At 34.2% G+C, this 22,474-nt stretch overlaps 1 protein-coding gene across 3 annotated transcripts in view; it reads left to right on the forward strand.

Annotated features, from left to right (window-relative positions):
* The window catches only part of LOC145297684 (b(0,+)-type amino acid transporter 1-like), a 115,303-nt gene that overhangs the window by 22,950 nt on the left and 69,879 nt on the right, over positions 1-22,474 (forward strand). For all 3 annotated transcript variants that reach the window (XM_080143881.1, XM_080143879.1, XM_080143878.1), the window contains exon 2: positions 15,971-16,175. In XM_080143881.1, the coding sequence (XP_080000007.1) occupies positions 15,971-16,175 (205 nt within the window). The remainder of the gene's footprint in view (positions 1-15,970; positions 16,176-22,474) is intronic.

Here is a 22,474-nt window from a genome sequence, read left to right on the forward strand (position 1 = left end):
CAAAAAGAATCATGTTCAATTATTAAAAAAAAAAAAAAAAAAATCTTCAAATTTTGGAATCCCTCTTTTTAATGTGTAAAATAGCAATTTATATTAAACAAGTAAAATACCCTTCACAGGATGAATAAACTTAATTAGTCAAACCGGACAGTTTTGCATCACATTTTTCTTGTTCTTGTTTCATGGAAATGGCTCCAGACAAGGCATCAAGCCACTGGAGTTAAGGAGCTAAATATATATACATATATATATATATATATATATATATATATATATATATATATACTTCAAGGTAAAATCTAGCCAACGATAAATGTTAGATGGATAAATTCTAACGCAGAAAACGGCAATTCTTCCCTCTTTGCCAGAAACATTGCTTATGAAATGTGAGCACTAAAGACAAAATAAATACATGAGAAGTACAAGGATGCTAAAAGTAAACCCATGGTCAACTTATTTTTGTCTAACCACTTATCACAGAGTGGCCTGAAGACCACTCTGTGATAATGATGATAATGAGTATAATGTAGTGGTATAGCAATCGTTAATGGTGTAAGTTGAATACAATTTGATTATTTAAATCCATATCTAAAGAAATGGCAAAAACACTAGAGGATGACCTCCAATCTGTAGTGGAATGGGGACAAAAATAGATGGTCACATTCAATGCTGCCAAGACTAAACTGGTTTCCTTCAATAATTACAAGAAACCTTCTCTGCCACCAATAGCAATGGCTAGTGACGCTTTATCTGAGAATACATCTTTCAAACTGCTTGGCCTAATGTTCACAGGAAACATGAGTTGGAACAATTACATTGAAAGCATTGCCAGGGCCGCTGCAAAGAAGGTAGGCTCTGTCTACCATGCTAGAAAACTACTAACACCCAAAAGTATTCTGTACCTCTATAAGGCCACCATTCGCCCATGTATGGAGTATTGCTGTCACATTTGAGCTGGTGTATCTGCTACTAGTCTCTCGCTCCTAGACAAAGTCCAAAAGAGAGTCGCCAATCTGATAGCCCCTGAACTGGCATCTAAGCTTCAGCCTCTGTCCCATCGACGAAATATTGCATCCCTCTGCCTGTTCTACAAGTATTTTAATGGTGAATGCTCTGGCGAACTGCAGACACTTGTGCCCCCATGACGTAGACACTCTCGACAAACCTGACAGGAAGCTAAATCACACCCCCACACAGTAGAGATTCCTAGATGTAAAAGATCTTTTTACTCCAGTAGTTTCTTCCCCAGAACCGCTAGACTCTGGAATTCCATTCCAGGCCCCTGCTTCCCCAACTGTACTGATATGCAGAAGTTCAAGTGTAACGTGAACCGACATCTTGCTGCCCAAATCCCAACATAGTAGTTGTTGTTGCCCCTGATAGTAGCCCCCTACACCAAAGTGGCAATGTGCTTTATTTGGGGTGAAAATGTAATAAAAAAATTTTTTTTTTTTAAATTAGGTGATGCATTTTTTTTATTCCTTGCAACCTTCCTGCAGAATAGACGTTGTGAATCTATCTCAGTTCTATCGTTATTTTCATGGCAACTGCTCATCTGAACTCCAGTCTGTGGAACACAGTTCCATTGGCTTGCTTTTCGGCTGACTATTTCAAGTCTAATGTAAACAAGTTTTTTTTTGTATTTTTAGCTGAACATACAGACATTTGTCTTTTATAGATGAACACAAAAACTGACATAGGTCTGCTTTTGTTGGCAAAAAGGTCCAAAATGGCTTTTTTTGTCGTTTATCATTTTTTCCTCATTTTCTTTTGAAGATATCAAAAAGTACTAGGAGCCGGTGTCGGAATTTTTTATCCAACTCCGAATCCTTAAGTCCAATAAATCAATTAAGTTTTCCTGTTTAGTTTTACCAGTTTTTACTTTTTCTTTTATTACATTTTAACCCCAAACAAGGCACATTGCCACTTTGATGTGCTGGGCTACTATCAGGGACCTAAGTTGCAGGGGTACCTTGTAGAGAGTTTAGCAGCAATGTGTCTGTTCACATTACACTTCTGCATGTCAGTACAGTTGGGAAAGCAGAAACCCGGAAGAAAATTCCAAAGTCTAGCAGTTCTGGGGAAGAAACTATTAGAGTAGAAGGCTTTCTTACATCTAAATATCTCTACTGTGTAGGGGTGGGATTTTGCTGCTTGTTGGGTTTGTTGGAGGTATTTTCGTTGAGGGGGTACAAGGGCTTGTAGTTCGTCAGATCATCCACCATTAAAATACTTGTAAAATAGGCAGAGGGCTGCAACATTTGATCGATGGGACAGGGGCTGAAGCTTAGATGAAAGTTCAAGACCTATCAGGTTGGCGACTCTCTTTTTAACCCTGTCCAGGAGCAAGAGACTAGTAGCAGATGCTCAGCCCAAATGTGACAGCATCTACCACTAGTCTCTCTTTCTTAGATAAAGTTAAAAAAAAAGAGTTGTCAATCTAATCGGTTCCACTTTATTAACTAAGCTCCAGCCCCCATCTCATCGCCGAAATGTTGCATCACTGTGCCTGTTTTACAAATATTTTAATGTAATGTGTTCTGATGAACTCGTTGCACTTGTGCCTCCTCGCCTTACATATCACTGACAAACCCGCTTATCAATAAGATCTCACCCCTTCACTGTTGAGGTCCCTAGATGTCAAAAAGCTTTCTATTCTAATAGTTTCTTTCCTTGAACAGCTAGACTTTGGAATTCCCTTCCTGCTATCTGCTTCCATAGTCATACTGATATGCAAAAATGAAAATGTAACATAAGATGTTGATCTTGCTAATCTTTCCTAGAAATAGTCCCAAATAGTAGCCTTTTACGTCCAAGTGGTGATATGTCTTGTTAGGGGTAGACATGAGTAAAAAAAAAAAAAAAGAAAGAAATAAAGCTCGTATAGTGTATATGTGAGTATATTTATCATACAAGTGAATGTTAAACATAAAAATAATGTACATGAAAAGTAATTATAAAATGCTGAATAGATGTGGGAGGCTGGTATATAGATCTGCAGAATAGATTTCCACATAAGTCAAGGAGTCGGAAGTTAGAGTTGGAGTCGCAGATATCAAAGAAGTCGGAGTCGGCATCCTAGGAATTCTAGGAGTCGGAATCAAACTTTTGCTGAAATATGGCTATTGACTAAAGCGTTGAATATGATTAACAAAATATCATAACAGACATGAAGTTCATATTATTTCGATTCTTCAGATTACTGTTCTCATCTTGAGTGTCATTTTCACAATGTTCTGGTCGATGTAACCTTCGGCCTTCTTCAGGTTTATCTTGTCGAACTCAGGTATGTTTCTGTTAGAACTCGAAAATCTGCACCAAATTTTGAATGGAATGCTTTATTTAATTCACGAGATTAGCATGCTCTCATCTGTTCACAAGATACACCTGAAGAAGGTCGGAGGTTACATCGATCGGAACATTGTGAAAATGACACTCAAGATGAGAACAGTAGTCCAAAAGAATCCAAATAATATGAATAACCAATCCTCATCTCCTAAATTCAGAAACGCTACATGAAGTTTTTCTTTTTTAATTTGCATTCACTTAAAAATAAAATATACCAAACGGGTTAGATCAACCTATTTTCATGATTTATTTTGAGATTTTTAAATTAAAATATTTTTCTACTGAGATAAAGTTGATGTTCCACACTTGATTTACTGTTAATAATAGTTCACTTGAAATAATGTCTGTCAAGATTTATAATATGAAGAAAAAATATCTGACTTATCGTTATGGATTAAAATATGCCCTTAAATACCTAATATATCTAATATATTTTGTTTTTAGTTAAATATTGCAAATTGGGCGATTTCATTTTTAAAACAGAAGTAAGATTGGATTTCTTTAGTTTATTATGTAGAAATTCGATAAAAAAGAATGACAAAATTAAAACGATTTTTTTACACTCCTATCTCAATGTTGTTGTAACAGAGATCTCCTCCAGTCAATGTCTCCACATGCAATGCTGAGGTAGTTTTAACATCTAAAGCTCGAAAATAGCTAGCAAATACAAAATTAAGAGTAATATGGGGTTCAGGGTTGATAGCAGAAATTTATTGGGTTATTTTTTCCCAGGCAAGTGATTAAGCGACATATAAGAGACTGAGAATCATTCAGTTTTACGATACATTAAAATAGATTACATTAAAATAGATTACATTAAAATAGTAATATGGAGTTCATATTCTGTGTGATTAAACATCTGAGTACTTCAGGCTGAGGTTGAAATGAGTCGTTTTTAAAGTTTCTTTGACAGTCCAAAATTTTATCCACGACACCATTGGTTCAAGTAAAGCAGGAAAAATCTTAGTGTTTATATAAACAATATCAGAAGTCCAAGATTGCTTCATTTACTTCCAACAGTGCTCAGCTACAAAATGGAGGAGACATATCTCATCTACACTGTTTTGCTGTATCACAGCTCTTCAGTATGATTGGACTTACAATGAACTATGGTTAATAGTTAAAAATCTTTATAAAGGATGATATGTTAGAAAGTTTCAATGATCATGTTATAATAAAGCAATTAGTTTAAATAGTTCAGTTCATTTTCTTGTGAAAAGAAAAAGATGCAATACTAAAGAAGTTGATGGCGATAAAGTTAGCTAGTGTCAATTTTGACAAGCGTCACATTGACTGCATGATAACGCAGATCTGTAAAACAGTCGTTCCCAAGGTTAAATGAAAGATCAGTGATGTCAAGTTGGGGCAAGGGGCGACAGGTCAAATGGTAGACAAAACAGGAGCAAACAATGACAAATAACTTCAGGATTTTTGAACTGTGAAAAAACTAAGGTTTTCAAAGCAGTCTGTCTGTGGAAGCCATGCAAAGAAGACATCGCCAGTAATGTAGAAAACTTGTGATTTAAACGGAATTTCAGTAAGTTGGGAAATAATTTTAAGAAATAGACAATTGACTAAGATAACATTAGTCTCTCTCCTTACCTGAGTCCATTCTTTCCTAATAAAACCTTGAAGAAAACTCGGTGAATGTCTCTTGGTGTATTACTTTCAGCATAAAAAGCATATTGTACAGCAGACTCTAAACAAAATGGCGACAATGAAATAAATACCCCACGCATATAATAGATATGCATATGTATATAAAAAACTTTATTATTGAAAATGTTACAATAAGAAATGAGTGTAACTATTTTATTAACGGACATGTAATTCACAGGTTACTGAAATCTGATTCAAACAAAATGAACCTTTGAATGTTACCTAGCTTTCCGACCTCTACCAATGACAGCATGTATTCTTTGCTAAGCTGGAGAAGAATGTTCTTGATGGAAAAAACAACAAATATATCTTTATGCATATTTCTCTATCGCTCAAATATAATCTATGCATGAAACGCAATATGTCTTTTGATAAAAGATAAAATCCTGTTGTGGTAAATTTAAAGGTCAGTTAAATTTCTGTGGCTGATGTGGAGAATCAAAATTTGGATTGAAGTGGGGGAAATAGTCTTGAACTTACCTTATTGTCACCATAAATCAGCATGTGACAATGGAAAATGGTGTGACTGGTATGTTTTGCTTCTGTCAAAAATGTGTTTAATAGAAGAATTTTAGCATTTGTAGAACTAAAATATTTGAACAATGAAGATCAGTATTGAAATTGGTAAAGAAAAGTATCCCATGAAGGGAGGGGACATATGTCATCAACTAATATTATTTTGATGTATCACAGCTCTTCAGTATGGCTAGATATATAAGTATTTGGCACTTATACAAAACAAGGCTTTGTTATTGTCAGAATTTTCTGGTCAATTTATGAAAACTGTTGAAAAGTGTTGAACAAGTTTCATGTTTTTTTTTTTTCACTCGCTAATCTTTTCAATGAAAAATATATTTTTTCTGTTATTTTTTTTTTTCTTGTTCAAATTAAGATACAGATTTTTTATAATAAACCAATGATAGAAAATGCCATTAAAAAAAAATGACGTTAACTGCTACAATTTGATTGGTTCAGTCTTTTAGCACTTTTCGGCGTTTTATGTCAACTGCTCAAAAAAAATCTCATGATAACACACTCTTTATTTTGCATAAGTAATGAACTTTGCTTGATAAGTAAACATTCTTTATAAAGGATGATGTTCGGATTTTTCAGTAACCATTTTAATGGAATTAAAGATGATGAAAGATGAATTATGTTGCATTGTAGTACATTTGAAGGTCAGTTAAATTTCTGTAACTGATGTGGTGAGAACTTGGTGGAAACAGTCTTGTCTTACCTTATTGCCATCATAAAAAAACTTGTCTCTACTTGGTACCTAGTACCTGGATGTGAGAAAGAACAAGTATTCACTGCAATGAGAGTATGTGTAACAACTATGTTTAATCGGTATTTGTTTTGCCATCCATAAAAGGCAGGTTTAATAGAACTTGTCAAAAGCATTTTAGCATTCAAAGGTTTAAAATCATTGAATGATAGAAATCCATCTTGAAACCAATGTTCTTGGAGAAAAGTATACGAGATAAATATAATGAAATTCTAGTGACATTATCAGTATTGAAAACTTTGTTGGAGAAAAGTCTATTGCATGATAAAGATTTAGTGGCAAACCCATGACACCTGAGAAAAGTATACCAGTTAACAAAGTTCCAGTGACAAGCATGTTGTTTCAGTCAACAGAGACCATATTTCTCTTTTTTATTTCTTTTTTTAAGTTGCAACTTGAATGCAATTAGATTGGTTTGCCTGTTTTGTAGCTTATTTAATGCTGAAACGATTAATTATGCCATAGTTTTTCATATTTTCAAGAGTTCTTCATCAGCTTCCGAGGTTAATGCATTTTGACACCTATTTTTAACTGACTTTGTTTGTCTTGGAATGACTGAAGTTTCTGGGTGCAAAGGTTGCATAAAATAGGATGAAGTCTTGAAACGAGTCAGGTTGGATAAGGTTCCTGGAATTGATTATTATCTCTGCAAACTGTATTTAAGGTTATTGTACATTTTTGTAGCCTTGTTTTATCTAACTCTTGGTTTAGGAACGGATCTATTCCTCATTACTTTACTAGGAAGATTATGTAGCGGATTTGCAAGAGCAAAGATGGTGGAAATGAGATTAGTAATTTTTGATCCTTAACAATGTTAATCACAGAATTTAAGAATTTTAGCCAAGATTTTAGTAAATTGTCTGCAGATTGTCTTACCTCGCCTGATTACTCTTAAGTCTTGTGTTGTGAAGGGTAGGACTATCTAAGATAAGTTGCATACAGTAAGCTGGATTAATGAGAAAGTCAGAAACTGAAGGTGTATTGAAAGCATTTGATAGAGTTGAGCATCAACACTTGGAGCCTGTTCTCTCAACTGTGGGATTCAACACGCATTTTCAATCCTGAATGTGCCTCTTGTATGTGGACCCCATATGCACTGGTGAAAATGAATGGTTTCAGGGCAAAAACCCTTTTATCTATATCTATTCATTAGGGATGTCCGCTTTCACCAATGCTCTATGTGCTTGTGTTGGAACACTTCCTTCACAAGATTAGGGTGAATCTGATCCTATAAGAGATCACTTTGACAGGTGCTTGCATCTCCTTAAGGTATTCTGCCTATGATGACGATGTTACAATGATTTTAATAAGCAGTGCTGAGATTAGTGTTATCCTTAGAGAAACCAGATGCATGGCAGGTAACAGGGGCAAAATCTACTGCAACAAGTGTGAGGACTTACACATTGGTGTCTAGACATGTTTCACTACAGCAGAACCTTTAGCTGGATTGATGGACTTTGCAAGCTATTTGGCATCTGATTTCGTCAACTGGAGAAAAATTGATTTGAAAGCATGGTAGCTTGACTGTGGTCCTTTAGAAATCTTTCATTAAAGTGGAAGATGGAAGTGTTTCACACATTTATTTGATCATTGGATGCTCTATTTGAATTACAATTGTCTTTTAAAAAGATTTCATGATTTAAGACCCCTATGAATCATCATGAGATCTGTTGTCTACATCCTTTTGCGGTATGCCAACTATTTGTCAAAATGTGTTATGGTTTTGCTATCTGGATCAAATGTATGCACAAAATGACAAAACTGATGACTTCTAGAAAGATGCTAAGAAAACCTTTCCAACTTTGGAAAAGGTGCACTTGTTTGAGGGAAGACACACAGGTTGCTCCTTTTATCATCAGTGTCAACGAGATATTCTTAAGGGTGAAAGGAATTCTGTCTAATATCCTTCTGTTGTCCTGAAAAGCATTAAATTTGAGGGACTTGGTTTGACAAAGGTTGAGATTCGCTCAGCCTGGTTTCAATAACAAGGCAACATCTCAGACTGATGAGAAATTCTTAACAAAAAAAATCTAAAATCAAATTAAAACGAATGGATGTGCGAATGTTATTAAAAGTTACTTTCAGTTATTTGATTTTAACCGAATGTTGTCAACAGACAAAAATATCTGCTTTACTATTTATAGATAAATAGTTGCACCTACCTGACGTTATCCGGGAGTTTTCTTTTCTTTCATTTTTGGTTCAGTTTTTTTTTTCTTTCTATTCATACTATCTACCTCCACCCACACTATTTTAAACAAATTACTTTTATGTCAGTCACCACTTAGCCAGTCCTGAAGGCTACTTGAGGATAAGGGTTAATGAATGGAAATTGGGGAAAATTCGATTATTTAAGGTGCAGGCTTAATAAGAACTTGTTCCCATTGGATTTGAAAACGACCATGTTTTAGTCAGCTGGAAAGCAGCCCTGTGGTATAGTTCCACAGGTTGGCAGTTCTAGGAAAGAAATTTTGTTGATGGAATTTTAGTTTTAAACACAGACCACAGATAAAGTAGAAGAAATTGTTGACAGTGATTGTAGTTACATTTTGCAGAGGGGGGGCATAGATTGAAGCTTGGTTGAGCACTTACTATGAAAATAATGATAGAGCAGAGATAGACTCGTAATATCTCTCCTGTGGTAAAGAAGTTGCAAGAAAGAGAAAGTCGGTTTTGAACCCTGTCATGACAGGAAAGGTTGCTCTGAACAGTTCTTCCCTAGAATTCTAATTGTTATGGTATCGTTTGGCCATCAAATCATTAATTGTATCAAAGTATTTGCTTTTCTGTTTTTTAATAGGAATTTGAAAGTTAAATTTGATTATTACTGTATTATTTGATCATTAAATTAAATGAACAAAATTGTTATAAAACTAAACATGTACCCCCTCCATCAAAAACAATAGAAAAAATGCTTTTGCTAGTGTTCATACTAATATTCATATAAAAATAATGTTTTAATTAGTGGAGTAAACAAACAACAAAAAACGTTCCAAACTGCCATATTTGAAAAAGAAGAAAAACATAAATCGGTATACAAGAAAAAGAAGGAAAACTTCTTATAGTGAAGGATTTCTTTTGAAATTTATTTTGAACTATGGGAAGAAAGGTGTCGGACTTAGGGTTATGGTTTTGGCAGACATTGGTTTTTAGAGTGAATGATATCTTGGTTATGGTTATGTTGTTTAAATTTTTATTTATAAAACTAGTGGAGGGGGGAAGCGGCTTTGCCTAATCGTAAAATATGCTAAATATAATATTTTAATTTGTCCAGATTTCGTATACATTTTTATAGTCGTGATTTCAAAAGTAAAAAAAGTATTTGGGTGCCATCAGCTAGAATCAAAACCAAAAGCAAAACTGTAGGATTCAAAGATGGTGACATTACCACTGTACCAATGTGACACGTATATGAACTAATGAAAAATAAACTAAGATAATGTACAATGTATTACGAATTTTTCAATTTTGACCCCTTAAAAACTATTTTAACTGGCTAAAGATCCATAAAAGAACGGTCCATAAAAAATTCAATCATTTGAGGCCCCTTTTAGTTTCGGAAGAGATAGTTTGAAAATATAGAGACAGACGAACAGACAGACATAACCTTTTATATATTAGATTATTGGATATAAATAGCTTAAAACTTTCAGTTTTTTTAATACAAGAAGATTTAAATATCACTTGCTATTCAACAGTTTAAATGTTTCGAAATACCTCTGAAATTTCAAAGGATCACAAAAATAAGTATTCTGGTGAATTTCATTTTGTAATTTAATTAATTTTTTAAATAGAATTTTTAAAAATTCATCTTATTTTTCACTACTGCATTTTTGATAAAGCATCTAAAATATAAATCTCACCTATCTGTTTAAAAGTATGTATGTATGTTTGCCTAAAACTTTTGACAGAGACGACGGATTTTTACGAGATTGGTATCATTTTGAAGCTCAACCCTTCGGACGACAAATATCGAAAAATTGGCTAAAAACATTAATTTCTTCACTCTCAACCGGGCACTTGTCTTCAGGAAGGGGTCGCTTTTTTTGCCGGTATTTTCGAAAAACATCTCTTTATAATTGACTAGCCTTAATTTAAACATTCGTCACTTCCAGTTTGGCGATGGGCGCAACAACAAAGACGTCACATTTTCTTTCTTTTTTTTTCACACTATTTTCATCCTTCGCAGCACGTGTTCAAGCCTGCCTGCCTACTACCACTTTTTTCTTTTGCTCAACACACACCTCCAAACACCTGGGCACCTTTTTTTAAATTTAATGTTTATTCTTTTTAGGACACAACCTTGAAGCCAATTAACAGATGTGCACATTTTATGTTGTCATTGCTATTCAGCACATGCTAACACATATTACAAATCAAAATAACAATGAGCTTAACGGGTGAATTATTACAGACGTGTTATTATTATACTGAAGTATTTGTTAAAGGAATCTTTACGGCTGTATCTTTTTTTTTTTTTTTTTTTTTTTTTCTTTTTTGGCAGGGAGATTTCGCCAGACGACACCTCGTATTCCCAAATAGTTACTTAACACATCTAATGTGATCACATCAAAATATTATTAACAATAATAATGGAATCATCATACACAACAGTTTGTAAGAAGGTTTATATGTAAATATCCATGTTAATATCAGTATAAATATTAGTATTGGGACGATTAATCGGAATTGGGAACTGGAAAAATCAAAACATTTGGGGGTATCAGACTTGAAAAAAAATTGTGCATACTTTCCGATGCCAAAACGATTGTTTTGTCTTTTTCATTTGAATGTGTTTAAAAGCAAATTCTTCTTTTGATGGTATAATTATAAAATAATAAATATTTATTAACTTTTAATTACTAGTAAAACTAAAATCAATAAATGATCTCCCACAAGTGTATTTTTTTTTCGTTTAGGAAAATATCTCCACATTTAGCATGCATAACTAGCAATTTTTTATTATAAATTCGGTAATCGTAGAAAAAAGAACTCTATATTAAAATATTTAGAGATTTCTGAAGAATCAAAATCGATAATTGTATTGGAATCAGGAATGTAATACGGAATCGGTAAATGTATCGGAAACAGAAAAAATATTAGAATCGTCCCATCACTAATAAATATCAACGTTGACTGTTGGAATGACAGTCCAAAACAATAATAATGTAAATAAGGAACAATTTAGCAACACTTGAAGCATTGATGACTAACATTGCACTGATAAGAATCTTTAGTAGTTGGAATAATTGCATTATGCAATAGCATCCATCCATTTTTTGTCAGGGTCCTGTGTATGACCATAAAGTACATCTGCTGAAGAAGCCCCAATTTGGGAACTTTGAGGAGTACATTTTGGTTGCCATAACTGTCAAGTTCACAGTGATAGTACCAGTTAGAGTCCAATTTATGCATCAAATACAGCGCTTAACTACTTCAGACACCCTCAGACGTACCTCTCCATCATACAGTATATCGATACACTATGGCTGACTGGGATAGTTTCCGTACATTTATATCGGATCTTCCTCTGCGTTCCATGTTTAAAAAGGATGTGTCGTCTATAGTATCAGACCTGACAGAATGGTTAATTGTAGGTATACACAATTTCATACCCTCGAAAAAGTTCCAGCAAAAGCCTAACAGCCAGCTATGGTTTTCTCCAGAATGTGCTGCTGCTATTGCGCACAGAAATCACTTTTTCCACTGCTTCCAACGTAATAGATGTATGGAAACTAAAGCCGCTTTCAGGACTGCCAGCAACCATTGTAAGAAAGTAATAAAGAACGCAAGAGAGTTGTATGCTCAGTCCGTCAAGTCCAAAGTAGCTGAGCAGCGGCTTGGTTCCCACCAGTTTTGGCAAATTGCAAACAGAATCCTGAACAGAAGCGTGTGCTCTGTCCCAACTATCATCAATGGACCTGAGTTAATCTCGTCAGCATCAGACAAAGCCAAACTCTTTGCCAAGAGGCCGCCAACCCCCAATATTTCCTCCTGTATCAGAGAACACACTGTGATATACAAATATCTGTATGTGATGTTGCCAAGCTAATCAAAAACCTTGATTCCAGTAAAGCAACCGGCCCTGACAGTATTCCAATTATAGTACTCAAAAAACTTCAACCAGAACTAGCACCCATACTTACAAAACTGTTTAAACGTTGTCTTAAGGAGAATTGCTTCCCATCACCCTGGAAAATCTCATCAGTATGCCCTGTATTTAAGAATTCAGGTGATCGTTCATCCCCCTCTCAGTACAGGCCAATAGGTCTCCTGTGCGTCATGAGTAAGTTGCTGGAATCTGTTAAATAGAGAAGTAATCAACCATCTCAGCAAAAATAACCTTAGTGACACAGAATATGGTTTCCGTTCTGCTAGATCTACAGCAGATGTGCTTACAGTTATATCTCATAGGATTAGCGAATCTCTCGACAGAGGCAACCTTTCTAGGGCAATTGCTTTTGACATATCAAAGGCCTTTGATAGAGTATGGCATAAAGGTTTACTTCACAAGATCTCCAGCTATGGTATAGCTGGAAATGTCTTCTCAATTATTAAATCATTTGTCTCTGATAGGTTCATAAGAGTAGTAGTTGATGGGCAAAAATCAGAAGCTCACAGTATAAATGCTGGACTCCCTCAGGTGTCCATCCTGGGCCCAACTCTTTTCCTGATCTACATTAATGATCTTCCAAATCACATCCTTACATCATTCGTAGACATTTTTGCTGACGACACTACCATCTATGGTAGCACATCTAAGACAGTAAACGACCAAGTTCTCTCCGATTTTCTCTCCTCTGATCTTGATCACGTTGTACAATGGGGAAAGGCGTGGCTGGTTACTTTTAATGCATCTAAAACCAAGCTTCTATTTTTACATCAATGCTCTGATCCACATCTGGCATCAATTAAAATGAATGGCTCTCGTCTTGGGGAGGCCTCACGTTTTGACAGGCTTCTGGGCTTGACCTTTACTCCTGATCTTAAATGGAATACGTACATAAAAACTGTTGCCAAGGCCGCTGGAAAAATGTTGGGATCCTTCTATCAATCCAGTAGATATCTCACTGTTGATGCAATTCTCTATCTATATAAGAGCGAGATACGTCCAAGGATGGAATACTGTTGCCACATATGGGCAGGAGCTGCTAGAAAAGACTTGTCCTGCCTTGATAGAGTTCAAAATAGACTTCGTAGCCTGGTGGGAGATGTCCTTTTCTCTTTGCTGCAACCTCTATCTCACAGAAGAGATGTTGCGAGTTTGTCTCTGCTTTATCGTTATTTTCATGGAAAGTGTTCGACTGAGCTTCAATCTATGGTCCCCCCTCGCCAAACTTTCACAAGAAACACTAGACTAGCTGAAAACATTATCAATAATTTTCCACACTCTTTATCTGTGCCTAAACCTAAACATAGATTCCATGATCAAAGCTTCTTTCTTAGAACTGCACGCCTGTGGAATTGTCTTCCGTTTTCCTGCTTTCCAGCTGTCTATAATATGGTTGTCTTCAAGTCCAACTTGAACAAGTTTCTGATGAGCTGTTCTACTTAAGTTAACAAATTTACCGAACTTCCATTACTATTGATTACTATATTGTCCTTTTGACTACTCTACACTCTTTAACCCTTATCCTTGAGTGGCCTATCGGCCTTGATAAGTGGTGACGCCTATGTAAAAAAAAAAAAAAAAAAAAACCCTCTGGCACTCCAAAATTTCCATACCTTTTCTACCATTTTTAAAATTTTTTTTCAACCTACTCTCTTTTCCAACCTTATTGACTACTCAAACTCTCTTTACCCTCAACCGCCCTGAGTAGTACCTTAAAATGTATCCAGTGATGAGACTTCACTTTTAGATACAATTACTCTCTGGTCCATTCACTCTGCTGGAATTGGCGAACTTGTCAGGGACCCATCTATTGTCAAATATACTCTATCATTTATAGATTTAGTTTACGAAATACACGCCTACAAAGCAAATTAATCTACAAAACAATCACATTTACCAAACAGATATTTATAACATGAATTTAACGTGATGACATGAAGAACGTGAAAACTTCAAAATATTTCCCCAAAATGACTGAAACTGGAAAAAGGTTTGATATGTTCTAAAAAATCAACTTTTAAAGACAAACTTGTTCATTGCTGATGATTATTTTTCTAATTAATTTTTTTAGAGGTAACTGGAAGTTTTTCAAAGCTGTAGTGTTTTAAAATACTTCTTCATACATAGTGATGGGTAAAGGGACTTCGGGCTGTGACTCCGGGCATCCAAATTGGGTATTTAAACTCCCTTTCTTGTTTGAATCCTGCTTTCTGATTATGTTGTCCACCTTGACATCCATTATGCCACTTAAACATTTGAAGAATTGAAAGTTAACTTCAAACGCTCCCGAAGATATCTCGCTCTTGACACCATTCTCTATCAGTACACAACCCAAATACATCCTCAGATAGAGTACTGTTGCCACATCTAAGGAGGTGTTGTTAAGAGTACTCTTTCCTGCATTGACACTGTTCAAAACTGGCTTGGAAATCTAGTGAGTGAAGTCCTCTTCTCCAGTGTTCTTCCTCTTTTTCCCAAAAGAGACATAGCGAGTTTATCTCTGCTCTATCATTATTTTCATGGTAGGTTCTCAACTGCACTTTAATTTATGCCCCCCCCCTCCTGTAGAACATTTTCAGCAGACTTGTGTTCAGCTACAACAATTGCTAACAATTTTTCTTATCTATCTGTGCCTAAAACTAAGCATAAGTTTCATGATCAAAGTTTCTTTCCTAGAACTGCCTGTCTCAGGAATACATGAGTGTAGGGCTGCTTCATAGCTGACTATAACAGGCCGTTTTCAAGCTTAACATGAACAAATTTTTGTTGCGCTGTCATCTTAAATAAAAGTGGAAATTATCAAGAGGTTCATTGCAATAGCTCAAGAGAACTCCAGAAGAATCCTTTCAACAGGGTAGAGAAGGATAGGAAAATGCATTAGACTCTAGTGGGATTATGTTAACAAGGGAAACCAATTTTATGGTTTGTGAGTAAAATAAATGATTTGTCATATTAGTCTTTAAAGTTTTCAGATGAGAATTGATTATACATATTATTTGAATTCGTCGGAGTGTTATTTTCACAACGTTTCGGTTGATGTAACCTCCAACCTTCTTCATGGGTATCTTGTCAAACTCCGGAATCTGTATGACGTTTTAAATGGAACTCTTTATTTAATCCAAGGAGTAATATGCTCTCCTTCCATCAGCCATAACTGGGTAGAAATCCGAAGTAATTCATAATTTTATTTTGAGTGTTGCTCACACTGAAGATGGAACGTTCAACCTCAAGAAGAATGTAACTTTACAACTGAGTTTTACCAAGTGCTTTATCATGCCACAAGTCTTTGTTACCCCAGTGGATTAAATAATGGGTTCCATTTAAAATTTTGTGCAGATCCAAGTTCGACAAAATACACGTAAAGAAGATCTGAGGTTACATCGATCAAAACATTGTGGAAATAACACTCAAGACGAGAACAGTTGTCTGACATATCCAAATAATACGAATAACTAGTCTCATTGGTTTTTGTTAGACACACCTTGTATATAATTAAAGCATCTTTAAATGTAAGTTTAATTGCAGTCATCTTTGACTTATTTTGATGTTTTTGTTTCTATTTACAGATGGATTCTAATTTAGACCCACCCCCTATTGGTGATAAAGAACCAATTCAACAAAATGGAGAAGACACGATTCCTCAAGAGAAAACGTCGATGCTTAAAGACAAAGCGCCATCAAATTCTGATGTTTCTAAACCTGAAGCAGTTGCTATGAAAAAGTCTGTTGGATTATTAAGTGCTGTGGCTTTGATTGTTGGTACCATGATTGGTAAGTTGATTTTAATCTGGTTGAAATAGTAAAGTAAGCCTTGTTAGAGGTAACTAGTCTAGAAGGAAAACTCTGAAATAAAAATGCTTACTATATGTGTTGTGACAACAAGCAAATCCTACCTGCATTGTATAATATTTATCATTGAAGTGATCATACAGGCAATAGGCAAGCATTGCATTTTGCTAGTCAAATTGTTATTAATGGTTAGAAATTGCAAGGTGTGACATATGTTGAATGAAGGCCAAGTTGAAAGTCAGTGACACATGAGACTAAGTAGGAATGGATATTAACACTTATAGACTGAATCTGGTGTCACTCGAGCTGGCAAGATGCAGGTCACATATTTTAATGTTATGTATGAATGTAGCTCTGCTGAAATGCTCATTTACAATTATTCATTTTGCAGCTTTTTAGGAACTTCTTGAATGAATTCAACTTTGGTTTCATTGTGATGATATCTTATTGTGTAACAATTTTTGTTTTCCATGAAATATGCAAGTGCGTGTAATAAAAAGATATGAAATTATAAAATACTAACATTGTTTTTAATTAACTAATAATTTTTTTCTGCAGTTTAGTTTTTTTTCTTTTTTTTTCTATTTCTTTTGGGGTATCTTTCGACTTTATCATCATCATCATCATCATCATCATGGATACTCTTGTCCCCGTCATTTTCATTGTCTTCATTTGTTTTAATAATTTGAGGAAATATAATTTCATCCTCTTCATATGACAGGGTTTCGTGTTTAAAATTATACGTGTCTGAATTTTATACATCGGATTCTTTTTATTTTATTTTTCTCTGGAAAAAATACTAAATTGGCTGGACTGTTTTTATCATATCCCAGAAATATACCTCTACCGGTTTTAATATTTAATTTACTCTTTTTATCTATATATGCATATTGAACCAAATACATGCATTCTGCTTAAATTTCGTTTTCTACGACAGAAAGCTTCATATGGGGTTTTAGATTGTGTTTTGTTAAAGCACCTGCTGCGTATATAGGCAGCCACCATAAGTGCGTACGTCCAGAGGTTTTTGAGGAGTTTTGATTCAATGAGTAGACATCTTGCCATTTCAAAAAGTGTCCCCATGCTCTTTCCGCAGTCCCGTTTTGGTGTGGCGATCTAGGGGCCGATTTTTCATGCTTGCTATGATGGTTAATTAGTTAAAGTTCAAAGTCTTTATTAGTGAATTCCATACCATTGTCAGAGCGATTACACTTTACTTCACCATAGGGAGCCATGTTGGCTAAATATTTTTTAGTTGCTAGCAAGATTTATTCTTTGAAAGGTAAACCATTATTAAACCTGAATGGTCATCTACGAAATTCAACACATATTCATAATGTTCTCTGGCCATTGGTTCCACGGGGCCGTTCAAGTCACAATGCACCAGTGATAGGATTTTCGTGGCCTTCTTGTCTGGCATCTTGTATTGATAGTTTGTCATTTATCCCTGCGTACAAACGTTGCAGTTAAAGTTTTTTGATGTTTTTATTTTCATTCCATCAACTACAGTTGGCAACTTTTTGATATCAGGAATATTGCAGTGCCCAAGAATTTTATTCAATGTCTGTAAATCATGGCAACTGGTTTTTGATGGGACTACGCTATTTAAATAATATAATCTTCCATTTTCTTTAATGTCCAATACAGTTCCATTCGGGTACACCAGTTTTGATTTATTGGCGCTAAAGTTTATTGTTTAATGTTTATTGTTTAGTGTCAGCTTGTACAGAAAATATATTTTGTTTAAATTTTGGGATTAGAAGAGTGTTTTCTAGAATACAGAAACAGAGTTCACCTTTATTGTTCTTTAGTGAGATTTTAGCATCGTCTCTTTTCAAAACGATATTGTTTACTCGACTGCCATCAGCAAGTTCTAAAAAAATGATTTTGAGGCTTAAAGTTGGGATTAAAATTGATAAAATCAGATTCCTTCATAATTACAAGTGCTGTTGCACTACAATCGACAAAAAAATTACTATTGTTTGTTGAAGAGTTAAACGTACATGAAAATAAGAATGTGTGTTCGCTGACGGAGCTCTACACATTTTTAATGGAGTAGCCTTTGAAAGTCCTGTATCTACATTGGAAACTCTTGTGATTAGGTCGGCCACAATTATAGCAAATAATTTTTGTGCTTTTCTTAGGAGAAAAATTTGGTTTTGGCAAAGTTGCGGTTTTTATTCCCAGCATGGGTATAATTTAATTTTGGTGTTTTTATGTCTGCTTTTTTAAATTTCATGATATTTGTAGATTCGTTTTTTTTCTGTGATCATTTTTTCAGTTTCCTCGTAACTTCTGAGTGCCACCTTGAATTGACTAAAAGTCATGGGTTTTTCTTTCTGGGTTATCACGGTAGTAAATGGTTTGCAATCATTCGGTAATCCCTTGAGGAGAATGGAAATTAACACACTGTGGCTAATAACTTCACCAGACATTTTTAAAGAATTTGCAGTCATTTCAGCTCTTATAATATAATCTGTAATGGTTTCGGCTTCCATTCGTTTTAGAGAGGTCAGTTCAGTGTATAAAGAAATAATTTTGGGTTTTCCTTTCGATAAATAATGCTCTCTCAATATGTTTAATGCTTTGCAGCCATCGTCCAGAACTTCTGTTATTACCAGTGATAGACTTCGATCATCTAAGCACTGTATTAATTCCACAAAGACAGTTGCGTTTTTTCAATGAAGTCGGGGTCGTTTCTGTTTTCTGGTTGTGTTTGAAGTACTTTGTGTAGCTTTTGAATTTGTAGATATCCTAAAAATTTCACTTACCACAATTTAAATTTTGATTTGGATCCATCAAAATAAAGACACACTTTGGGTCCATAACTTCTAGAAGTGTAAACCATGTTTAGTTTCAGAACAGTTTCTGATGGTTAATTGTTCTACACAAGTCTTGAGAGCTGACTGGTTCACAGTAGACAGTTTTTGAGTTGGAATCCAGTGTGAAAGATTCTTCCCGTGTTGGCACGAAGAAAACATATGCGAAGCTGCTACAAAAAGGTTTAATATTTATAGAGCAATTCTGGTTTCTGATTGGTTGATAATAGAATCACATCAAATTGTGACATAATGTTGACCGATGTTAAGAACAAATTAAGTAAAAGATTCAAAATGACTGATCTTGGCAAAATATCCTGGTTTTTGGGGATAGAATTTATTCAAAGGAAAGGACTTGTTACAATGAATCAATCGAGATACATTGACAAAATACTATTAAAATTTGGAATAGCAGAGTACAAGAAACGCTCTACACCAGTCGAAAATTATATTAATAAAAATATATGCACAGAATCTGAAATAAGAGGATGAATTATACCAAGAATTCATAGTAAGTCTTATATATTTAATGACTGCAATGAGACCTGATATATGCTATACAGTAACAAAACTATCACAAAAATTATGAAGACCGACAATGAAGGATTTAAACAGACCTAAACAAGTCCTTTGTTATTTAAAAGGAACTAAAGAACAGAAGTTAGTATTTAGAAAATAAAAAAAATCCCCTAAAATTAGAAGGATTTTCAGATTCAGACTGGGGAAATGACACAGATTGAAAAAGTATATCTGGATATTGTTTCAGACTATCAGAAAATGGGCCTATTATTTCATGGAAATCTAAAAAGCAACAGATTATATCTTTCTTTACGTGTGAAACAGAATTTATCGCAATCACGCACACAACCCAGGAAGCACTCTACCTTAAAAATATCCTGAAGACTATTTTAGAGCCAGAATTAACTAAAAGCCTCATAGTAATTAATTGTGATAATCAAACTAGTATAGTCTTAGCACAGAACACAACAATCCACCAAAGATCTAAGCATATAGATATAAAATACTATTTCATTAAAAACGAGGTGAAAAAGGAATCCATTATTTTGAATTACATATCATCAGAACAAAATATCACGAAACCCGCAACAAGAATAGTGTTTTGCTTCAAAACTTGTTGGAGGATTCGACTTTGAATAATTTTCACAGACCTATATGTATATAAATTTCTATATATTGAAAAAAAAAAATGTCTTGGGCAAGACGTTAAACTGCATCCATTTTGTTTGTAATAGCACTTTAACCTATTAATGCGTAACTAATACTTTTACTGAAATAAAAAAATAAAAAAACGTCACTTTTTGAAAACATTTTCCTTGTAAATTTTCTTTTTGACAAATACTTTTGGCATGCTTATTTTAAGGCGCGCATAAATTACAATTGACTTTTACTTTTTATGCACATTAGTTTTCTTGCTGATCTATAAAAATGTCCTACTGTTTCTTTTTTTGCATTTAACGAAAAAACAAAACAAAATAACTCTCTTTTTTAACGGGTACATATTGCACGTATATTTATTTATATGTATATTTATTTATATGTATATGTATGCTTTTTTTTTTAACAAAACTGCATAATCAAATTGAAGAAATGGCTTTTTTCACATGTTCACCCCTTTTTAAGGTAAAAATACAGTATCAGCCATAATATAAGGAACGGAAAAAAAATTGCAATTATTCATGTATATTTCAAAAATTAGAGCATGGACTTTTCTGAAATACTCAGAATAAACAAATAGAACCAATGTGTATAAACTAGTACCAAAAAAAAAAAAATTACGATTCAATATTGAGAAATATTTTAGTTTTAAATTATATCTGTGGATTTATCCTGGCCAAAAGTTAAGGAACGAAATAGAAACTTAGTTTTTTTTTTTAATGCAAATATTTTAAAAATAAATTCATTCAATATTTAGTGAACATCCCTTTATTCTTTATGACCTCACTGCATCTTCGACCACAAGATTGGATTAGTTTCTTGCAAAATTCAGGATTTATCTTTTCCCACTCTTCCTTCAATAAATCCCACAAATGATTTTGATTTTGGAGATTTCTCGTCTGTGCTCTTTCTCCAATCATTTTCCAAACATTTTCTATCGGATTCAGATCCGGACTCTGCGCTGGCCAGTCCATTACTCTTATTTCTTCTTCCTCGGGGTAACTTATCACTTTTTTAGCTTTATGGCAAGGGGCGTTATCTTGCATAAAAATGCTTGGCTGATTAGGTGAAAGGCGTAAGCTCTCAATGACATGTTGTTGAAGGAGCTGCTTATAAGTCTCCGCATTAACCCTACCATAGATTCGAACTAGAGGGCCAACTCCTTCCGAGGATATCATACCCCACACCATTACACTTCCCCCTCCGAATTTAAGTGTCTTAACACATTTGGAGGATAATCGTTCACCTGCTTTACACCGTACATGCTTCTTTCCATCAGATCAAAACAAATTGAACTTGGATTCATCGCTGAAGCCCATTGTTCATCAGTCCAGACGACATGCTCATGGGCAAACTTCAAACGGCTATTTTTGTTCTTCTTGAAGATCAAGGGTTTAGATATTGGCATCCTGGCATGCAATCCGGCAGCTGCTAACCGTCAAGAAACAGTTTTTCTAGATATATTTTTCCCAGTCTGTTCATTAAAATCACGAGAAATTGATGTTGCGGATTTGAATCGGTCACTAAGAGCCTGCCTTACCATAATCCTATCTTCTCTTTGAGACGTTTTAGGGGGTCTGCCGGTTTTAGGGGATGCTTCTAATGTATTTTTATTCTTATATCGAGCTATCACACGATGAACAACACTTTTTGATCTTCGAAAGATATTAGAATTGTTGAAATTGATTTCTTTTCTTTGTAATTGTCTAAAATTTTTTTTTGTTTTTCTTGGAGAGACAGTTTTGCGAGTCGGTGACACCATTTTTCTTTGTTGTGCTTATCAGCAGTTCCAATATTAAAAACTAACTATTTTTATGTAAAGTTTAATCTCTTAAATAAATTTTCTATTTCGTTCCTTAACTTTTGGCCAGGATAAATCCACAGATATAATTTTAAACTAAAATATTTCTCTATATTTAATCGTAATTTTTTTTTTTTTTTTTTTTTTTTTTTGGTACTAGTTTATACACATTGGTTCTATTTGTTTATTCTGAGTATTTTAGAAGAATCAATGCACTAATTTTTGAAATATACATGAATAATTGTAAATTTTTTTCCGTTCCTTATATTATGGCCGATACTGTACAAATCCATTTTTTTTTTAATTTCTCTTTTCTGTACATATATGTATGTATGTATGTATGGATGTTTGACATTTAAACAAAATTAGAAAGGGCGTCTTTTTACATGCTAAAATTTTAATATCCAAATGATATCTAATTTTGTTATGTATAATTGAATATAAAAATATATTTTTATTTTAGAGCCGAATGAACACAACGAACT

This window comes from Euprymna scolopes, chromosome 18 (assembly GCF_053919585.1).
Source record: "Euprymna scolopes isolate OS-2025 chromosome 18, ASM5391958v1, whole genome shotgun sequence".
Classification (NCBI taxonomy): domain Eukaryota; kingdom Metazoa; phylum Mollusca; class Cephalopoda; order Sepiida; family Sepiolidae; genus Euprymna; species Euprymna scolopes.